This window comes from Trachemys scripta, chromosome 1 (assembly GCF_013100865.1).
Source record: "Trachemys scripta elegans isolate TJP31775 chromosome 1, CAS_Tse_1.0, whole genome shotgun sequence".
Taxonomy (NCBI): Eukaryota; Metazoa; Chordata; order Testudines; family Emydidae; genus Trachemys; species Trachemys scripta.
In genome coordinates, this window is record NC_048298.1 from 306,676,569 (window position 1) to 306,698,836 (window position 22,268).

A 22,268-nucleotide genomic window follows, 5' to 3' on the forward strand; every position below is an offset into this window, starting at 1 on the left:
CCAAACCCTGCTGTTTCTATCTATAGAGTTGAAATAGAGGACTCTGAAGCAATGGGAATCTCCAGTGTTTTCAGCAACCTGATAACTGTGTTTCCTCGCAATGTTTTAACTGCCATTCCAAATGAACTTTTCTCTTCATTTGTTAACTGCCTCACACACCTCACCTGTTCTTTTGGGAGAAGTGCTGCACTGGAAGAAGTGGTGAGTACTGTTCTTGAACTGCAATTGATTCTTGAAAGAGTTGAGTTCTTTTTATTGCATTTATGATGAACATGAAATTAACAAGAGACATAAGAACGTAATAGATTTGTAATGACTTAGTAATGTTTGGATGTCTTAGCCCCATTCTGTAATATATGTTTTCTGAGATTCATTAGTTCTGTTTGAGAGAAAGTTGTTGTTAACTTTTAGTTTATTTTTACATTACTGTAATCAGATGTAGAAGAGATATGTGTAGACCAATATAATTAATAATGAAGAACAATAGAAATAATTATGCACCTTTAAATACTCGTCTAACAAATTTAAACTTGAATTAAAATTTTGATTAAAATACCTGTTAAACGTCTTCATTTTAAATTGACAGCTTCACTAGCAAGTATAGTAGGCATTAAATATTGCTTAAGTGTTCAGGTAGAACTTCTGAGAAGTGCTTATAAATGGTTAACAATTTACAGATTTGAAAGCCTGGAATGGCTATGTGCACATATGGGCAAATTGAAACTTACCTGAAGCTTGAACCTCTGTTTAAGTGAATGCATCTGCTATGATATTCCCTGTTACTGCCCCCATTCTATGTCTTAGTGGCTGTTTTAAGTATCCCTTGACTGTTGACTCAGTTCAGATGACATTTTTACAAATTTAGATGGCCAGGTAATTCAGTGTTTTGTTGTTGTTATATCAAAGCTGTTGGCTGTAACATACATGAGCAATTACTATCCCTCTATCTCTCTGCCCAGGAGAGGAATATTAAAAATGAAACAATCCCAAGAGGAGCTATTTGAAGAAGAGACATAGTCAATAAGGCAGATAAACTGTGCAGCTCCTGTGTATGATAATGAGAACTAACATCGGTAAATTTGCTACACAGTGATGTAAAAATAGAACTTAAGAATATAAAACTGTCCTTATTTATTAGCAATGTTTAATAATTTTTTCTCTTAGATTATATGTTTATAAAAAGGTGGCTTTCTACCTATTTGGGCTTTACCAACAAAAAAACTCCAGAAAGATCCTATATTGAAAAGCTTTTAAAATGAATTATGTGGAGGTTTTCTCATTGCCAGAAGGGCCTGAGTTCTCCAACCTTTGCTGTTGACTGACCTTTACAATTAGCACTTACATTATAAAATACTTTCCCATGATAGTTATGAATGTGACGGGTTTGAGCACAGAAACCCCCTTGGAAGCTGCCACCCGACGTGCCAAGACTACTTCTGCCCCTGCTTTCCCTGCCAAGCTTGGGACTCCAGCACCCTGTCTTGCTGAGCCAGACATGCCTGTCTGCTCCAACTCAGACGCAGGGTCTGAATTACTTGCCCCAAAGCTGCAGACTTAACTGAAAGCAGCTTATAGAAGTGTTCTTGTCTTTAACACTCAGATGCCCAACACCCAACGGGGTCTAAACCCAAATAAATCCGTTTTACCCTGTGGAAAGCTTATACAGGGTAAACTCATAAATTGTTCGCCCTCTATAACACTGATAGAGAGAGATGCACAGCTGTCCCGTCCCCCCCCCCCCAGTTATTAATACATACTTTGGGCTAATTAATAAGTAAAAAATGATTTTATTAAATACAGAAAGTAGGATTTAAGTGGTTCCAAGTAGTAACAGACAGAACAAAGTGAATTACCAAGTAAAATAAAATAAAACATGCAAGTCTATGTCTAATACAGTAAGAAACTGAATACAGATAAGATCTCACCCTCAGAGATGTTTCAATACTTTTCTTTCACAGACTGGATGCCTTCCTAGTCTGGGCACAATCCTTTCCCCTGGTACAGCCCTTGTTCCAGCTCAGATGGTAGCTAGGGGATTCCTCATGATGGCTCTCACTTTTCTCTGTTCCACCCACTTATATATCTTTCACATAAGGCAGGAATCCTTTGTCCCTCTGGGTTCCTACCCCCACCCCCAATGGAAAAGTACCAGGTTAAAGATGAATTCCAGTTCAGGTGACATGATCACATATCACTGTAAGACTTCATTACCCACTTGCCAGCACACACGTATACAGGAAGACTTACAGGTAAAATAGAGCCATCTGCAGTCAATGGTCCTGGTTAATGGGAGTTATCAAGATTCCAAAGCACCATTAACGGCCCACACTTTGCATAATTACAATAGGCCCTTAGCGCTATGTTTCATATTTCTAGTTTCAGATACAAGAGTGGTACATTTATACAAATAGGATGATCGCACTCAGTAGATTATAAGCTTTGTAATGATACCTTACAAGAGACCTTTTGCATGAAGCATATTCCAGTTACATTAGCATATTTTCATAAAATCATATAGAGTGCAACGTCACAATGAAGTAGGCAAATATGTCTCTTTGCATTTTACAGTTTGGGCAACTGAGGCTCAGATGTTAACTTGCCCAAGGTCAGAGAGCTACTCAGTACATTAGAACCCTTGTCTTGACCATTGTTAGACAAATGCTTATTCAACTAGACCACAGTGCTCTCCAGGCAAGTCACTTAACCTTTCCGAGGTTCCATTTCCTAATCTGTAAAATGGGGATAACACTTATATACCTCTTCGTGTGAATCTTAAATGCTGTATATTTTCAAACTTCATCTATTGTTAAGTTGCCCCATTTTACAGATTTGTAACGGACAAGGACGTTAAATGCAGTTATTTCTGGGACTGATTCTCTTTGGTTACATTTATAAGGCTTTCATACAGAGGTTCAGCAGAAGCATGAAGATATTTCATATGATGAATTTTTTGGAGAAAAGATGAAGACCTAGCCTTTAAAGTTAAAGGGAGGAAAGCCACCCATTGACCCTCAGCCACCCGCCTGTTCCTGAGGGACTAAGAAAAAGAAACCCAGTCTCAGAGCCAGCCTACACATCTTAAATGTGGTATCAGAAGTGATTAGTATACTCAGAGTTGGGGCACTCCATCTCTCAGTAAAATCATAAGCAACAAAAACCTACTGCAAATTGCCAAACTGTAGCAGTATCTGCCTGGGAGGATCAGTCTTTTTGGAGGGCGACTAGCGATCTCTTATCCCTAATGGCTTGTGGTTACCTAGAGCACATGAATCCTCAGCATTGTCTAATGCAGTGGTTCCCAAACTGGAATTCGTGAACCCCGGGGGGTTTGCAAAATGTTACAGAGGGTTATCAGGAAAAAATTCCCTAATGGCAGACAGAGTTGTGCCTAGGAACCCTGGGCAGCACGGGGCCAGCAGCCCAGAGCCCCTGGACTCCCAAGAGCTAAGCAGATCATTTTTTGCTGTTTTTAAATTAAATAGGCAGCTAGTCTAATGTGTGTTGTTTGCCCGGACTGCTCAAGGCCTGAATGCTTGTGTAAGAGGAACTCTTTGAGTTGGCTTCTTAAATACCTTCCTGCTGTTTCACATCTGATGCTCCTTGATGAAACATAGGAGCCTTGTCTTATAACAGGCTTATTCAAAGAGATACAAGCTACGAAAGTGAGATCTCAGAAGAGTGTTGCCGTTTTCATAATGAAATACAAATACTCTAATGATAAATAATAATTAATAGTGTGTAATAAGCATGTCATAAAAACAAATTTTATATTTCCCAGATCACTGCTTTTATAATTTCTACTCGGGTAAAGGAGAAAATCCCTGGAAATACTCATTTTTAGGAGGGGGTTCGCAAAACTTAACATTTTAGTGAAAGGGGTTCACAGGTTGTTAAAGTTTGGGAACCACTGGTCTAATGGGATACAGAATTGCTTTAGAGAAATTATATCAAAGTATTGTTCTTAAATATTCTCAGATTCAACAGCACGAGGAAGAGAGATTGCAAGAAATTAAATTATTCTTAGAATAGCATGCTGCCAGTTGAAAGAACAAAGCGGGTTTATTCCAGGGGTTTGCTGATGTTGATAACAGCCGGGTTCAAATCCACTCTGGATCTTGGAAACATAGCTGGTTTTTTTTCATCTGTCAAAAGTAACATTAATAATGGTGTCACTAGGAAAAATTATACCTCTTTTGTATGCCCTGGATTTTACCATGCATGTATGGATACATTTCAACCATCTGATGTATCTCAGATTTTCAGTAGGGAAACAGCTCTACCAGTTCTGAGTTAGTGTCTTTTGGGTTTGTGTTGACACTGCATGTTTATAAACATGTTACATTTGTGGCCATGTACCTGACCGGTCCATAGGTGTGTGTGTGTTCTACAGAAACAATCTGGGAAAGGCAAGATTGTAATTAGAGAACTCTACAGGTGTGGAAATGGACGGTATCACCCAGGACATTTCTAATGACCAATTAGCTAGCAGGAAAGGAAGAAAAAACTAGTACAGCCAGGCAAAAACCTACTGCAAATGGGCCCTCACAAAAACAACTATACCTGTGAGCTTAAATTTCTTAGAGACTGCTTTCCTGTTGGCAGTGACATATTCAGTGTGCTGAAGTGAACTTCAGGCCCTAGTGATCAATAGACCTTTATTATAAAATATTTGAATACTGGTAAAGTGGCTTTACCAGAACATTGATATAATATTCCAGGAACTTTTCAGAACACCTGACAATGTCCTAGCTTTTCATTTAATCAAGTCAGATGTTTTTGTTTTAATTCAAGACTTATTCCTGTATAGTGTTAAATTTACACTGTGTTCACCATGAACAAGCAGTCCAGCAGAATGAGTGTTCAGTGTGATCAGTGTTTGGAGTGAAAATTCAAATTAGCATAGATGCTTTTTTGTTCAAATTAATGTTAATGACACCCAGTTGTGTTTCATGACTCATTCAGAACACTAAGTTACTGGAAAAAATCCTCCAGTTCAAGAGATATGCATGTCACTGAGTCAGATGTTGGCAGTAGTCACACCAACACATTCAAAAATGTCCACTCCTCAAGAGTTCAGAGGAGAAGAGCACTAGAGGGAGAGTTGGGGAGAAATTGGAAACTTGGAAGAATATCTAACATATTTGGGGGAGGGAGCGGGGAAGATAGAGGGCGAGAGAGAGAACAGTTATTATGCAATGTAGAAAAATGATATTGAATGGAAAATAAAGACTGGGAAAAGATATTTGTATGTTAGAGGGAAGGAGGAGAAGAGCGAAGAGTAAGGATATGTATTCACTAGCAATGTTAAAGCACTGCCGCGGCAGTGCTTTAACATGGCTGTGTAGTCACGGCACCAGCACTGGGAGAGAGCTCTCCCAGCGCTATTAAAAAAAAAAACAAACAAAAACAAAAAAAAAAAACCCCACCCCCATGAGGGGAGTAGCTACTAGTGCTGGGAGCGTGGCTACCAGCGCTAGTGCACTGTCTGCACTGCCACTTTACAGTGCTGAAACTTGCAGTGCTCAGAGGAGTGTTTTTTCACACACCCCAGCGAGAAAGTTGCAGCGCTGTAAAGTGGCAGTGTAGACAAGGCCTAAATAAAAAGAACTAATGCAAGGGAAACATAGTAAATTTTAACAAGTTTTTACATAATAGAAAAGGTAAATGCACAATGATGCAATAAGTAACCAGGTTTTAAAAATTACTTTAAAAGGAAAGAATATAATGTGCGATGAGGATAGAAATTTGTCTTGGGCCAGCCCTGGTTTACTATGCTGTCTGTCTCCCAATTTTGTCTTTTTTATGTTGAATAAAATTCTTCTTCCTCCCCTTCTTCCCCCAGCCCCCCCTTTTATGGTTGCATCTATGAATGTCCTGGTTTTTGATTTCGAAAATACAATCACCTTAAAGATAGTATGGTGCTGAAAAAGTGTCTTAAAATGTTTCCATCTTGATTTGTCATCCCAACCTTTTTTCCCCTTTCCCCACATGTCCATCACAGTGAGGACTTTCACTACAAGGCTTGGTCTACACTACCCCCCTAATTCGAACTAAGGTACGCAACTTCAGCTACGTGAATAACGTAGCTGAAGTTCGAAGTACCTTAGTTCGAATTAGTTCGAACTTACCTTGGTCCACACGCGGCAGGCAGGCTCCCCCGTCGACTCCGCGGTACTCCTCTCGGCGAGCTGGAGTACCGCAGTCGACGGCGAGCACTTCCGGGTTCGACTTATCACGTCCAGACTAGACGCGATAAGTCGAACCCAGAAGTTCGATTTCCAGCCGTCGAACTACCGGGTAAGTGTAGCCAAGGCCCAAGCCTGCTGTTAAAAGGTCACTAAGCTTTTATCTGGAGCAGACTTAAGGCCATAGTCACTCACTTTTTATTTTATGAAGACATCAATTCATTATGTTCTACTGTACCAAATGATTATACCATGGTAGGCCTCCTGTTCAAAGGTTATGATAAGGACCATTTATTAAAAGGCAGGTCTTGCAGTAGTACACTTACAATGTTTTTTCAACTGGACTTTAGCAAGAAAGCTATGTGACATTTGGATATATTTACTAAAAATTGTTTAAATTCTGCCTCAGGATAGTCACTAATTGGTCAAATAGTGTTAAAGAAACTTTTCGGACAAGGGCTCCTCATCTGTCCTGCTGTGTAGTAACTTCATTTTGAGGACCTTTATTCCCCTTCCATTCTGTGGCATCTTATTCTTTTGTGTGTATAATTGTAAACAGTAACCTCCGCTCAAGTATTTTGAATGTTACTCTCAAATATATGTTCATATTATCTGCACTTTCAGTTGTCTATTGTGTGTGTGTGTGTGTGTGTGGTTTTGTGGAATGATCCCTGCCATTTTTAGTCTCCAAGATTGATGACCTGTTTTGAATTATCATAAAAAAAATTGTTTACCTGTAATTGTGTACTGTGAAGATTCAAATCCTAATAGTGCTTCTCCCCAGAATAGAGGATTCTTTCACCTTCTTGTCTCTTTCTTTTTTTAAAAAAGAGTGATTTTATAAATTTTATATATATATAAGGCTAAGATTTAGTCATGGATATTTTTAGTAAAAGTCATGGACAGATCATGGGCACTAAACAAAAATTCACGGCCTGTGATTTGTCCATGACTTTTTTACTATAAATATCCATGGTAATTAAATCTCTGCTCATGGGGCTCCGCTGCCTTAGGGGACCCCCTGCTCCAAGGCCCCTGGGAACCACTCCGTCAGCGGCATCCAGGGTCGCCACTCCGGCTGCCCCCGGGACAGCTGCTGCTCAGGCGGTCCTTGGGGCCAGTTGCCCAGGGCTGTCTGAGCAGCAGCCATTGTGGCTGGCCACTGAGTGCCCGAGCAGCTGGCCCTGGGGTCAGATGCACCAGCGGCTGCAGACTTTCCGCTACGTTTGTGGAAGTCACAAACGTAGCGGAAAGTCATGGAATCCACGACTTTCACGAGCCTTAAGTATATGTGTGTGATTATATTATATTTTATGTATTATAATATAATATTGGTATCAAGAGGAGCTGTGAGTGCACAGCGCCTTTGAAAATCAGGTTACTTATTTATGTGCCTATCTTTAGGCACCCAGGTTTGAACATTTTGATCTAAATCATAAGTATTTTAAAGTTGTAATTTGGGAAGCGGATTTTGGTGTTAAACTTTTAGGTGCAGGGAAGAATCTTCTTAACTTTATTTTTGTTTTTTAGAGTGCCAGTTTTTTAAAAAGTTTAACCAGCATGAAAACTTGCTGGCCCTTGTTATGTGATATCATTTCAGGGAATCCATTTGAATTCTTATGTGTATCTTTTATAGTACACCTCTACCCCGATATAACGCTGTCCTCAGGAGCCAAAAAATCTTACTGCGTTATAGGTGAAACCACCTTATATTGAACTTGCTTTGATCCGCCGGAATGCGCAGGCCCGCCCCCCCCCGAGCGCTGCTTTACCGCGTTATATCCGAATTCGTGTTATATCGGGTCACGTTATATCGGAGTAGAGGTGTAGTTGTAACTGAATTCAGCTCAGATCTTTATATTAATTGTTTATAAAAATGTGTAGAATATCTGTTAAAGATTTATGATTACTAATGCAATTTTGGTTTGTTTTGCTTTGTTTATTTTGGTAATAATCTTTTTCTTACAGCTTGACAAAGATGACATGGTATACATGGAGGCATATGATAAATTGCTGGAATCCTGGCTTACCTTGGTACAAGATGACAAACATTTCCACAAAGGCTTCTTTACCCAACATGCTGTTCAGGTTTTTAATTCTTATATTCAGTGCCACCTAGCTGCTCCTGATGGTACAAGGAATTTGGTAAGTTCTTAATTTGAGGTTCTTGGGGTAATAATAAAGACTCTGTTAGTGTATAGAGCAAGGGTAAGCACCCTGGCGGGCCGGGCCAGTTTGTTTACCTGCCACGTCTGCAGGTTTGACCAGTCGCGGCTCCCGCTGCCGCCAATTGCGGTTTGCCACTCCAGGCCAATGGGGGCTGCGGGCAGGGCCAGCGCAACCCATTAGGCGACCTATGCAGTCGCCTAGGGCGCTACAATTTGGGGGATGGCGACTGCAACGGTATTTTGGCGGTGGGACCTTCCGCCGCCTCTGTGGGGGGGGCGGCATTTTGGGGCGGGACCTTCCGCTACCTAGGGTGGCAGAAAAGCTGGCGGCGCTCCTGGCTGCGGGAAGCAGTGCAGGCCGAGGGATGTGCTGGCTGCCGCTTCCCGCCGTCCCTATTGGCCTGGAGTGGCGAACCATGGCCAGTGGGAGCTGCGATCGGCCCAACCTGTGGATGCGGCAGGTAAACAAACAGGTCTGGCCCGCCGGAGTGCTTACCTTGGTGGGCCGCGTGCCAAAGGTTGCCGATCCCTGGTATAAAGTAATTAAACATTTCTTAGATATACACTACTTAAGTAACTATTCAAGGAGGTAACAGAAATTTTTTTAGATGGTCTGCAGTAGTGATGAAAAAACATGTTTAGCAGTTACACTGTGCTGAGTTTGACACAGGAGAGGGTTCTTCAACAGCCTTTTTCTCTCCTCTTAAAGAGAAAATAAGGGGAGAGCAGTGTTGGAGAATGTTTTTAAAACCTTGGCTCTATTAAATATATAAAATAGCCCCATAATTGAAAAATTTGCTTGCCTCCTAGCCTTCCATCTTTGGGTCTAGTGACAAAACAAACTACCTTTTAGGGGGAATTATGATTTAAACCAAAAACACTTCAGTGGAATTATAAACCTGATAGTGTATTTGTTAATTCTCTCTGTACTTAACCGCCAAATTCTTATTCAGTTGTCCCCCTGTATTTTATATGTGTAAACTTATTAGATACACAGTAGGACTGTGGGCTCAGACTAGGAGAAACTGCATTTGTAGAGAGATGGTCCTTTTGGATAAAATGGTAAACCAGGGTCCATACAGCCTTTCTAGGGTAGCTGTCCAGGAGGAAATTTTAAACATTCCATGGCATTTTCACAGGAAAAAGAAAATAACTGTTATCCATCCCAACATTCTGTCTCTTAAAACAGGTTCTGATGTAGACTGTTGAATGTAAATCTTGAGTATATTAATGATTGCCCAATTTTTATTCAGTAATTTTATCAATGGTATCGAACTTAGTGGTATTTAAAGGGCTTTGAGATACCTCACTTCCGAAAAATACCATATAAACCTACTTTGGTTCTCTTGATACATAACAGATGGTGGTAAGAGTGTCAGTATAGAGAAGAATATTTTACAAGAGACCTTGAATTCATAACAGACAGTCTTGACATAACTTGTATACACAGGTTAATTCATGTCCTTCTGTGAGATAAGTCGTTTATCCCATGAATAACCTTTTAAAAGCCACAGCTGGCATTTCAGAATGCTGCTTGTTCAATATCAAAGCAGTGGCTGGAACTTTCAAATAGGAAAGCACTCTTCAGTAAGCAGCTGCAACTTTGAAGTGGCCAAAAGAGAATTATTTGCCAGTTTAGATAAAGAAAAGAGGCATTTAAAAGCACTTTGGGAGGACTTAAGATTTGGATTCAGTTTCCCAGCTCCTTTCTAGAATGACAGCAAAAAGGTATTTTTCTCTGACACACAATCTTCTCTCTTTCTTATCAACTACTGCAATTTCATACTTAACTTTCCAGTTAACACTGAAATCCATTTTTCCCAGAAATGTAGTGTATTTGTTCTTGGAAATAAGTCATGATGTTACTCAAGGGGTCTTTGCAATATTGCCAACCCAAGTTTTCAAAAATAGAGATTTACTAAAAATCGTGAGATTTAAAAAAAAAAAAAAAAAAAAAAAAATTAAGGTGGTTCTTATTTCCCTTCTGATTTTTTGAGCTTTTAGTGTTCACTTTTTCAACCTTTACTCTGTAAACAATGAGGGCTGGAAACTTTTCTTCCTCGTCGTGTGTGTGTGTGTGTGTGTGTGATTCAAATAGCAAACGTAGTAATTCAGTCTTGATTAGTGTCTAAACTAGTGTATCTGCAAGCCAGTAGTGATGTGTTTGAATTTTAGAATCTTTTTGCTCAGTTTGTCTATTGCAAATTTTATTGGTATATTGGTGACGTATTTCAAGCTTAAAGCTAGTCCTTGAGAACAAACTGTATATTTTGCCTCTGTCCTTGATTGGCTGAGCCTGTTCTGTGTGATCAGTAGGGTCAGCCAAATGCACCAAAAGCCATTTTCACTTGGCCTATCATAGGTTGCATTTTGTTTGAGCTCCTGATTCAGATACAAAAGTTTGGGAGACAGGGTGGGATTTTTTTCCTCCTATTTTTTTTCTCCTTCTGTTTCTCCTATCATGTTTTGTCTGTCATTGGCATCCAGTGGCCAGTCTGTAATTCCTCCATTTATTAGAAATAGTCTCATTTAATATCTGGATTTATATTATTGCATTCCTGTTTTATAAGAGATTTGAGTTCAGAGTTTGGTGATTGTTTCAGAGGTAAGACGTCCCACTCCTGATTCTAGAAAACCATGGGCATTAAGTTACCAACTCCTTTCTTAATTCTTCTCCGTATATTTTATTAAACTTAAACTTACATTTCTGACTTTCCATCTGGAACACCAAAAAATTGAATAGCATGTAGAAAACTGCAAAAAAGAAAAAAAAAATCATAGTGTGATATTCTTAACACAGTAGATATCTTGTATAATATACATTGATTGATGACTTTTATCTTATTTAAAATCACATCAGACTGCCAATGGTGTAGCCTCTCGGGAGGAAGAAGAAATAAGCGAACTGCAGGAAGATGATCGAGACCAGTTCTCTGACCAGCTGGCCAGTGTAGGCATGCTAGGAAGAATTGCTGCAGAACACTGTATACCTCTTCTTACAAGGTACAAGATATAATTATAAAAGTGTACTGTACTTTAGTCAGATGATTAAAACAAAAGAATCTCATGTTAAGCAGAATTTAATTCTTTAATATAATCTTAATTTATGTAATGACTACATAAAGTTATTTGCTCATTGTTTTTCTTCAGTTTATTAGAAGACAGAGTGACAAGGCTCCATGGTCAGTTACAAAGACATCAGCAGCAATTACTTGCCTCACCAGGATCAGGGTCAATTGACAATAAAGTGCTTGATGATCTGTATGAGGATATTCATTGGCTTATTTTAGTCACAGGTTAGTGGAAAGTATTAAACACATAAAATATTGGTATACTGCATCTGAAACTGGAGCTCCTCAGCCAAAACTGCAATGTGTCTATAAGCCCATATGTCTCATCCTTGTAATTGATTTGTATGTGCTCATTATCTTTCATTTCATATAGACAATTCACAAACTAGAGGCAAACGTATCATTTGCCCTTCAACAATACTGGGTTACTTTGTCATTCTTTTTCTTATTTCCTTGTTAATTTTGATAGAAATAATTTGTTTCTTATAAAGATGCTTAGAAAAATGTTAACAGAAGACATGTTACTTTTTGTGCTTGTATTGATTTTGTCATACACTTTGACCTGTTTGTTCTTAAGTATAGTCAGTCACCATATTCAGGTAGCTTGCTAACAATGAAAGATCATAAATAGAGAATATCTGACGTATGTAATGGCATAAAGAACTTACTTGCATGAATTTATGATGGCCATGTTATTAAGGAGTGACCTGACTGAGTTATGCAGATCATCCCAAATAGAGTGTCAATAAAATATTGATGCAACCACACAGCACCATACAAATTTTGCTACATTTTAGGGCAATTTATTTTTGAAACATTTTTAAGTTTCAAACTTTTTATTGGTACTATCTTTTATATTGATTCATAAAACCAAATTGCTTTAGTTACTATGCCCATGCCACAGTGGCAGAAATATTGGAATAAACATGTACATCTTTTAAGATGTTTAATAAAACAGGGCTTTATGATTTTTGAATGTCTGATGTCTTAGTGATTACCAGATCTTGAGGCAAATATGGTATACAGTTTACTAGCCATACCATTATCTCCTATGGGATAAAGTTTTATTTCTAGTTCTGGTGAGTTATGATACATCGGATATTACAGTTGTTACTAGACCAGAAATGAATATTGCCTGTCCTGGACATCAGACTATTGTACTTTTAAATAAATACTTCTACCTGAGCTAGACTTGCTATGGAAAGAAGGAAACCTTTTTTTGTGGCAAGTTTGTTTGGCATTCTTTTGAAAGCTGCTAAGAGGCTTGATTGTTAGCAATCTCAATTTAGATTGATGAGTCAGAACTGTAAAATGAAGACATTTTATCACATGGCTGCAGAAAGAAAGCTAGTAGAAATGTCGTGTAAAAATGTATTATTCTACAGAGGCATCAGTTCTGGTATCTGCAGGTGAAGCAAGCATGTGTTCTGTATCTTGTTTATTCAGGGATTACTTTTCATCTTTAGCTTCCTGTTACAATTTTAGGATCTCTTCTCTCATCTATACACACAGAACTGAAATACATAATTGATGAAGAGATATATTTAGTATTGTTAGTCAGGATTGATTCCAGTGCCATTTAACATCTGTTGTAAAGCCAATAGACTTAAAAAGCAAAGTCCTAAAGTGCAGAAACTTAATCTAGGGCAAAAAACTTGTGGTCACTTTCTCTCTCTCTTAACTTTAGGCTACCTCTTAGCTAATGATACTCAGGGAGAGACTCCATTAATACCTCCAGAAGTAATGGAATATTCCATTAAGCATTCAACTGAGGTTGACATCAATACAACACTTCAGATCCTGGGATCTCCAGGAGAAAAGGCCTCTTCCATCCCAGGGTACAACAGAACTGATTCTGTAATTAGGTAAGAATACAACACAGTCTATAGCAACTTCCATGCATAGTATCTCAAACAAATTTATATAGGTAGATAGAAGATAAAACTTGAATATTGATGGTCTCATGCATGTGGGAAAAAGGGAAACAATGCATGAATGTTGAATATGGGAAAGGAAAAGAGATCTTTTAAGTAGATGTTCTGTCAGATTGGTTATAGTACAGGGATAATAAGGTAATGCTATAAAGGTAGGAAAGAAAAAGTAGGAAGGATTAAATCAATTGTAGGTTAAAGTAACAGTCTTAAGATGAAATTTTAAGCTGAAGGTGACTTAGTGGCATGGGAAAAAGTAGGATTGGAAAGTATTGAAGATGGGGCAAGACAAATAAAAGTGATTACTCCTCTAACTCCGAAATGTGAGAGACTCAGAAGAGTCCCAAGAGTAGAGAGCTAGAGTAAGCAGACAGGTAAGTAGGGAGTCATCAGGGGAAGGTGGAGCAAGTTTCTGGAGAGAGATGCAGAATTTGATTTGCAGTAGAGACAGAGAAACATCTTTGTAGAAACAAATGTCTTTTGCCAGTAAATATCAAGAATCAAAATAAATGGTGTTTCTTTTTTGAACATCTGAGACTAAATGTTTGAAACATCATTGAATTAAAATCTCTAGATAAGATTATATAGATGAATTGCATACTGCCTTCTACAGTGTGCATAAACAAAATGACCATTTGCCAAGCGTTCCAAAGTATTAAATGGGTCTGTCTGCTTCTGTCATGAACTGTTGGTCCCAGGGATTGCTCCAGAAGCAGCTCTGTTGGCCTTCAGTGGGGAAAGAATGCTGTCGCTCAGACACTCAGTTACTGGCCTATTTTAAGGACCAGTGTGAGGGGTTCAGAAGGGACTTCCATCCTTTTTGGGAAGAAGAGTGGTGTGTATGGTGCTCAGTGTTGGACAACAAAGAAGAAACATGAGCAAATGATCCGTTGTACAGAAATGCAGATGTTAAGATGGATGGGTGGAGTCAGAAGAAAGACCACACGAGGAATGTGTATGTTAAAGATATGTTCAAAGTAAGACCCATAAACAAAAAAATGAGGGAGTGCAGACTCCGATGGTTTGGTCATGTAAAGTACAGTCCTGATAGGTATGAGGATAAGAGAATCCCAACAGATCAAGACTGAAGGAAAAAAGACAGAGGCCGGCCCAAGAAGAAGTAGTGAAATTTCATAAAGGAAGACATGTTAACATGTGTTGTGATAGAGGATATGGCATTGAACAAAGCACTTTGGAGGGAGAGGACTCAGCACTGACCCTATTTGATGGGATTAATGCAGAAAGAAGGAAGAAGAAAGAAAAATGATGGCTCAGAGCAGAGTCTCAGAGTTTGAGGGTTCAAATTAAGGGGATCATGTGGCACACTAATGGATGTGGAAGTTACTTCACCCAGGGTTAAAATTACTTTTCTATGTCTGTCTCATGCCAGCCTTAATCTACTCTAGGAGGCTAGAGATGGCTTTTCATTCCCATTCATTTGGTCCCTGGATTGACAGGTCTAGAAATGATGTAGAAGCATTATACTTTGTCCTTGAAAGGTAAAGGAGTACCTTTATGTTGCTCTTTGATGACCCCTCCCTCTAGCTGGCAAAAAAAAGAAGCAATACTGTCCAATTGTGTGTGTCCAGTGGAGTAGGGAATAAAATCTGTTCTAAATTAAGAGAGTCGCTAGGGTCTATCAGGGATATGGTTGAGGGCGAGGAAGTATATACACTGTACAGTAACACAAATAATGAGATAATTTACAGTTTCAGTATTTGATTTAGTTTGCACATGCTCCAAAAGGCACTCCTGAGACTGTCCAAAGTTATAGGTAATAATGCAAGAGAGTGGGGAAATACCAATGTCTCAATAAAAGCTTTTTAAGTCCTCTAGACAGTGTTCCAATTGGAATATTTCCCATTTCCCCTGATGTCAGAGCACTGGAGAGAATTCTTCCAGCTGCAGTGATTTCGGAGTCCAATTTCAAATGCATTCTCTTGGACTTGACTAGGATATTCTAGCATCTCTGTCCCATCCCACCATACATGTGTAAAGAGAGAATATCCTGAGGGTGCTTACACTCCATCAGTAGAGAGAGGAAATACTTGCTGATGTATTGCTTCTTCCACCCCATTCCAAGAAGAATGGAAATCTTTGGCCAGGCCACCCTGCTTGGGTAATTGACCCTGCTAAAACCCCAAAAGATAAAAATCCACCAAAACCCAAAGTCAAGTATCTTAATTATACTTCATATCTGCAGGTTATTATCTGCTATTCTAAGAGTTTCAGAAGTAGAATCTCGAGCAATAAGGGCGGATCTAACACACCTTCTGAGTCCACAAATGGGAAAAGATATTGTATGGTTTCTTAAGCGTTGGGCAAAGACCTATCTCCTAGTGGATGAAAAACTGTATGATCAGGTAAGACTTTAACTGCAATTTTGATTGCATTAATGGACTGTAGAGAATATAACACTAACTCCACTTTGTGAAAGTGGATGTTAGAGTTTTTAAACCTCCAGTTGCCGACATTTATAACATTAGCTGTGGTTTGTTTTCGAATTTCATGTATATAGTCATAGCCTGAAAAATGAGTTTGTTCTATTTAATTATTTTGCTAAGCGGAAATAGCAACACTCATAACTTACAAATACCTTTTTTGATTTTTAAATGCCATTTTGTAGGCTTTGATATAGCAGATATACATCCTCCGTGCTGTCACTTGGTGGAATATCTTCTCCAAATAAGCTATCTGAGCCAATACCGTCTTCAAATCTCTTCTTGAGATTAATCTCCACTGTAATAGTCATGGTACATGGCCTAATGATAATGGCTAGGCAGGTGGCCTGGTAGAGATTAATTAATATTTCTTCTTTAAAGTTGGATATTTTTAAAAAGCAGAGATGGGGAGGGACCCCCAGAACCTAAGAAGAGTCCAAATTGTGTGAACTTGTGTTCCTGTTAATCATTTTTTCGCCCTCCCCACTCCATTATGTTCCAAGCCCATGTCCACGTTGTTAGTATTTCAGAATGCATTGTAGTTGTAGCTGTGTTGGTTCCAGGATATTAGAAAGACAAGGTGAGTGAGGTAATATCTTTTATTGGACCAACTTTTGTTGGTGAGAAAGACAAGCTTTCGAGCTTACACGGAGCTCTTTTTCAGGTCTCTCTTACCAGGAGAAGTTGGTTCAATAAAAGATATTACCTCATCCATTATTTTATTGGCAGTCCTTGTGGCATGGACAGTCTTATATGTTGTTTGAACAGGACAAACACAATGGAGCTCTAATGCTGATTGGAGCCTGCCGACACAATTGAACTACAGATCAATAGTAGAAGACTCGCTGGCCTGCATTGACTAAGGAGGACATAGTGACTGCATTTTTATAGTTTCTATTGCTGAAATAATCCGGGATATTAAAATACTCAGAGGATCATCCTTAGTGTAATTTGGGATACTGAAGGCTCCTTCTTAGTCTTTAATAGTTGTATTTTTTAATTATTTTTGTAAAGAAAGACTGATTCTTCCCTGATTGATGAAGTGCATACGTGCTTTGTGCTGGAGCTGGAAGGTTTTCGGAGCAATGTCCATTGACCTGTACATGCGCAGTGCGCTTCCTCATGCTCCTAGCACAAGTTATGATAGGCTGTTTTGGTTGACACCTCTTCAGTTCCCTCTTACTGCCGCCTGGCTGGAGTCGGAATCCCTGGTCCTCTGCGATCTTCGTCTTTACACTAACATAGCCTTTACTCTTCCTGTATATAGGATAGGTTCCTGGGTCAGTGGTTTTGTTCAGTGATGTGTGGTTGCTGGTGAGTATTTGCTTTAGGTTGGGGGGTTGTCTATAAGTGAGGACAGCAACCACACATCACTGAACAAAACCACTGACCCAGGAACCTATCCTTGTAACAAAGCCTGATGCCAACTCTGTCCACATATCTATTCAAGTGACATCATCATAGGACCTAATCACATCAGCCATACCATCAGGGGCTCGTTCACCTGCACATCTACTAATGTGATATATGCCATCATGTGCCAGCAATGCCCCTCTGCCATGTACATTGGCCAAACCGGACAGTCTCTACACAAAAGAATTAATGGACACAAATCTGACATCAGGAATCATAATACTCAAAAACCAGTGGGAGAACACTTTAACCTGTCTGGTCATTCAATGACAGACCTGCGGGTGGCTATATTACAACAGAAAAACGGACTCCAACGAGAGACTGCTGAGCTGGAATTGATATGCAAACTTGACACAATCAACAAAGGATTGAATAAGGACTGGGAATGGCTGAGCCATTACAAACATTGAATCTATCTCCCCTTGTAAGTATTCTCACACTTCTTATCAAACTGTCTGTACTGGGCTATCTTGATTATCACTTCAAAAGTTTTTTTTTCTCTTACTTAATTGGCCTCTCAGAGTTGGTAAGACAACTCCCACCTGTTTATGCTCTCTGTGTGTGTGTGTATATATATCTCCTCAATATTTATTCCACTCTGTATGCATCCGAAGAAGTGGGCTGTAGTCCACCAAAGCTTATGCTCTAATAAATTTGTTAGTCTCTAAGGTGCCACAAGTACTCCTGTTCTTTTCACCACTTGGTGTTACTGCCATCACCACCATCTTGGTGAGATTTCCATTCCCATCATCCTCAATTACCTACTCAAGATCAAGATGCTGAGCCTCACCATCAACTCTCTCCGAGTCCATCTGGCAGCTCTTAGTGCCTTCCTCCCTCCAGTGGATGGCGCCTCAGTATTTATCCATCCTACCACCATCCGTTTGATCCATGGGATCTTAATCTAGTCCTATCTGCTCTCACAAAGCCCTCTTTCAGACTGCTGGAAACATGCTCCCTCTCTCATCTCTCTATGAAGGTAATCTTCTTGGTTACCATTACCTTCGCTTGACGAGTCAGCATACTGGCAACCACGATGACTGAGATTTCCCCCCCCCCCCACACACACACACACACACACTCTGTTTCAGGGCATATCTACACTACGGTGCTGCATCGGCGCAGCTGCAGTGTATCTGGTGAAGATGCGCTATGCTGACAGGAGAGTGCTCTCCCATTGGCATAAATACTCCACCTCAGTGAGAAGTGTAAGCTGCATCAGTGGGAGAGCATCTCCCGCTGACATAGCGCTGGTGTGGACAGCGCAAAACTTGCGTTGCTTGGGGCAGGTTTTTTTTTCCCACCCCTGAGTGACGTAAGTTAGATGACTTAACCAGTAAAATAGAACTGCCCTCAGAAGGACACAGTCTCCATGCGACTGCACCCTAACTTCCTCACGAAGGTGGCGTTGGAGTTCCACTTCAATCAGTTCATTCACCTCCCTGTCTTCTGTCCCAAGCCATACGGCTCCAATGCAGACGCTACCCTTCACTCCCTCGCTATCCGCCATGCCTTAGCCTTTTATCTCCAGAGGACCCGCGCCTTTCGGGCATCACCGAAGCTGTTTGTACCAATTGCAGACCAGTCCAAGGGCCAAGCTGTCTCCTCCCCATGACTCTTGAAATGGGTCTCCGGGTGCATCTAGACGTGCTACATACACTCCAACGTATAGCCACTGGATACAATTACAGCACACTCTATGCAAACACGGGTTACCACTTTGGCACACCTAGCAGCCGTTTCCTGTCAGGACATCTGTCAAGCAGCGACATGGCGATTCGTTCACTTTTGTACCTCCTGCTATGCCAGTTGTCCCCAAACTGTGGGGCTCTCCCCCCTAGGGGGCTCAAAAGAACATTCACAGCAGGGCTTGGGCCAGCCCCCATGGGGGGCCGGGAGGGAGCACCACCCCATCCTGTTCCAGCCCCAGCTCTGCCCCAGTCCCAGCTGCAGTCCTGCATCCCATCCCATCCCCAGCCTCAGTCCAGGGCTCTGCTCCCAGCCCCAGTCTTGGCTCCCTTACCCTTTTCTGCGTCCCATAGCCCCACTCCCAGCCCCGCCTCCCATGGTGGAAGGCATGTACAGGAGTAAGGAGGGGCGTGACCCTGAAAAGTTTCGGGACCATTGCGCTAGGCCATCGCTGAAGGAGCGGCTGCGAACATGCTGTTCTATAGACTGCATTTCCGTCTCCATGCTGATTACTACTTGCTACTCACCCACAATTGGAATACATATAGGGACCATCACTGGACGTTCTTTGAGATATGTGGTCCCTATTCCAATACCTGCTCTCCATCCCCTTTGCTGTGGGCTGGCATACTCAGTGGTAAGAGGGTTATTGAAGAGGCGTTGCTGGGAGAACAAGGAGACACGATGCACATGCGGATCAATGGACACTGCTACGAAAACCTTCTAGCTCCAGAACCTGGCACGCATGCGCACCCATGATTGGAATACAGATAGGGACCACGCATCTGGGAGAACCTGTAGTTATAGGTAAGTAACCTCCTCTTCTTATTGGTTGGGAACCATTAGAACATGTTGATTTGCAACTAAATATAGCCTTTACTAAAAAAAAAAAAAAAAAAAAAAAAATTGTGAACCAGGAGGATATAATATATCTATACACATTTATTTAAGCAATTGTATAGCTTAACTTACATTTATTCAGAATCTTAATTTTTACATTGTTTTTTATTATAAGAATGGTGAATGATGTATTTCTTTTTGACTAGATGGTTAATTTGTTTCTTGTGATTTCTGTCAAGCTGTACTTGGATTAAGAACAAAAACAGCATTTTAATTTTTTAAAATTAAAAAAAATAACCTTAAATGTGCTAAGTACATAAGAAAAGTTATCAGAACATGTTTTGCATTTAAAACTGATTTATTAAACAAAGGAAATATTATCTGTAGTTTAGTTAATTGAATTGACTGCTTCTGGTCACCACATCCTTTGAGATTTTAGTAATCGTAAACCTCATCCTATCACACCTAGTTTTTATTCATAGGTTAGAAGAAGAAAACAAGCTTTCCTGTTTTTTCAGTCACTTTCTTAACTTTCTGAACTAGTCATTGGACTGAACTAGTTGAATAAACTGAAATGAAGAAAGTATTCTCTCTGTATCCACAGAAGAGCTGGTTTAGCACTTCATCAGACTCTGATTCCAGGTGCTTAGCCAGTAACTTCCATCAGTTCAGTGGTTTCACTTTCTTTAAGCCTTGGCAGCAAATATATATTGCTTAATGTTATTTTTGTGTACAAGCTTAGCCCTTAACATAGGGTGTCAAATTCAAATTTAATTTGAATAAATCTATATTTAATTTAAATTACAAATACTGATTTTCTTCTTTTAAAAAAAAATTGTATCCATCTTAATTTGTGTGTAATAATATTGGTCTCTGAAGGTGATGAGAAAATTCTTTTACTGAAAACTAGTGCTGAAACGTGAAAATAGATGGGAATTTGAAATTGAACATGCTCACAAGACCGAGGGGTCCAGAGCCCCCCTTGCAAAATTATCAAATTCCTGAGATTCAATTTTCAGAAACTTAATTCTTGCAGAGAACAGGAAATTTGAATACTTGAAATTTCAAGGGTGTCAGACATTATTGCACCAGAACTTGAACATGGAATCAGAATCGTAGGACTGGAAGGGACCTCAAGAAGTCATATAGTCTAGTCCCCTGCACTCATAGCAGAATTAAGTATTATCTATTCTAGACTATCCCTGACAGGTGTTTGTCTAACCTACTCTTAAAAATCTACAACCATGGAGATTCCACAACCTCCGTGGGCAATTTATTCCAGACCCAGTGCTTAACCACCCTGACAGGAAGTTTTTCCTAATGTCCAACCTAAACTGCCCTTGCTGCAATTTAAGCCCATTGCTTCTTGTCCTATCCTCAGAGGTGAAGGAGAACAATTTTTCTCCCTCCTCCTTGTAACAACCTTTTATATACTTGAATCCTCTTCTCTGCGCTCCTTCCCCCCCCCCACCCCACCCCGATAAAAAGAAGCAAATGGAACAAATTCAGGGAGCAATTGCAGCTGCATTGCTGTAGCATGTCTGGTGAAGACATGCTATGCTGACAGAAGAGTGCTCTCCCATTGGCATAATTACTCCACCTCTGCGAGAGAGATGGAAGCTACGTCGGCGGGAGAGCGTCTCCTGCCAACACAGCGCCAATATGGATAGCGCTTGGCTTGACGTAACTTACGTCATTCAGGGGTGTGTCTTTTTTACACCCCTGAGCAACATAAGTTACATCGACCTAAGAGATAGAGTAAGCCAGCCCTCAGTATTAGAATCTTCAGTTCTGAAAAACTGCAGGAATTCCTTCATGGCCACCTTAAACTGTGCATGGGAAATGTTAGACACAAGGTAGGTGAGATAATATTTTTTATTGGACCAACTTCTATTGGTGAGAGAGACAAGCTTTTGAGCTTATACAGAGTTCTTCTTCAGGTAAGAAGAGTGAGCTCAAAAGCTTGTCTCTCACCAACAGAAGGTGGTCCCAACTTTGTCTCTAATTCATGGGACCCACACAGCTATAACAACACTGCATACATGGGAAATCTTTCTTTTAAAAGGTGGTGTTGAAGGTTAGATGGAAGGATGCTTAAAATAAGGTTTTATAACAAAATTGATATTGTTTCCAGTTTTTTGGCATAGAGTGAGAGGTAAGTTTGGTTTCCTACCTATTTTTTCTTATACTTTTTCCTTTTTGTCAACATAACTTTTGTATGTTAAGTAAGCAAGGACTGTGAAAGTCTGAAAATGAGTTACTATTTTGACTTTTTATAAAATGCACTCATTTAATTGTTTTCTTTTTCTTATAGATAAGTCTACCATTTAATACAGCATTTGGTGCAGACACAGAGGGTTCCCAGTGGATTGTGGGTTACCTCTTAGAAAAAGTAATCAGTAACCTGGCAGTATGGAGTTCTGAGCAGGATCTTGCAAATGACACTGTACAGTTGCTAGTAACATTAGTGGAAAGGAGAGAGAGGTAAAGTGAAGGCTTATGCAAGTCAAATTTTTCTTTTGCATCTTTT

General features: G+C 40.0%; 1 protein-coding gene across 1 annotated transcript in view; it reads left to right on the forward strand.

Annotated features, from left to right (window-relative positions):
* The window catches only part of XPO4 (exportin 4), a 153,786-nt gene that overhangs the window by 97,468 nt on the left and 34,050 nt on the right, over nt 1-22,268 (forward strand). Inside the window, exons 9-15 of the mRNA XM_034758775.1 lie at nt 27-201; nt 8,154-8,330; nt 11,214-11,356; nt 11,504-11,649; nt 13,112-13,289; nt 15,559-15,718; nt 22,053-22,222. Of these exons, the coding sequence (XP_034614666.1) occupies nt 27-201; nt 8,154-8,330; nt 11,214-11,356; nt 11,504-11,649; nt 13,112-13,289; nt 15,559-15,718; nt 22,053-22,222 (1,149 nt within the window). The remainder of the gene's footprint in view (nt 1-26; nt 202-8,153; nt 8,331-11,213; nt 11,357-11,503; nt 11,650-13,111; nt 13,290-15,558; nt 15,719-22,052; nt 22,223-22,268) is intronic.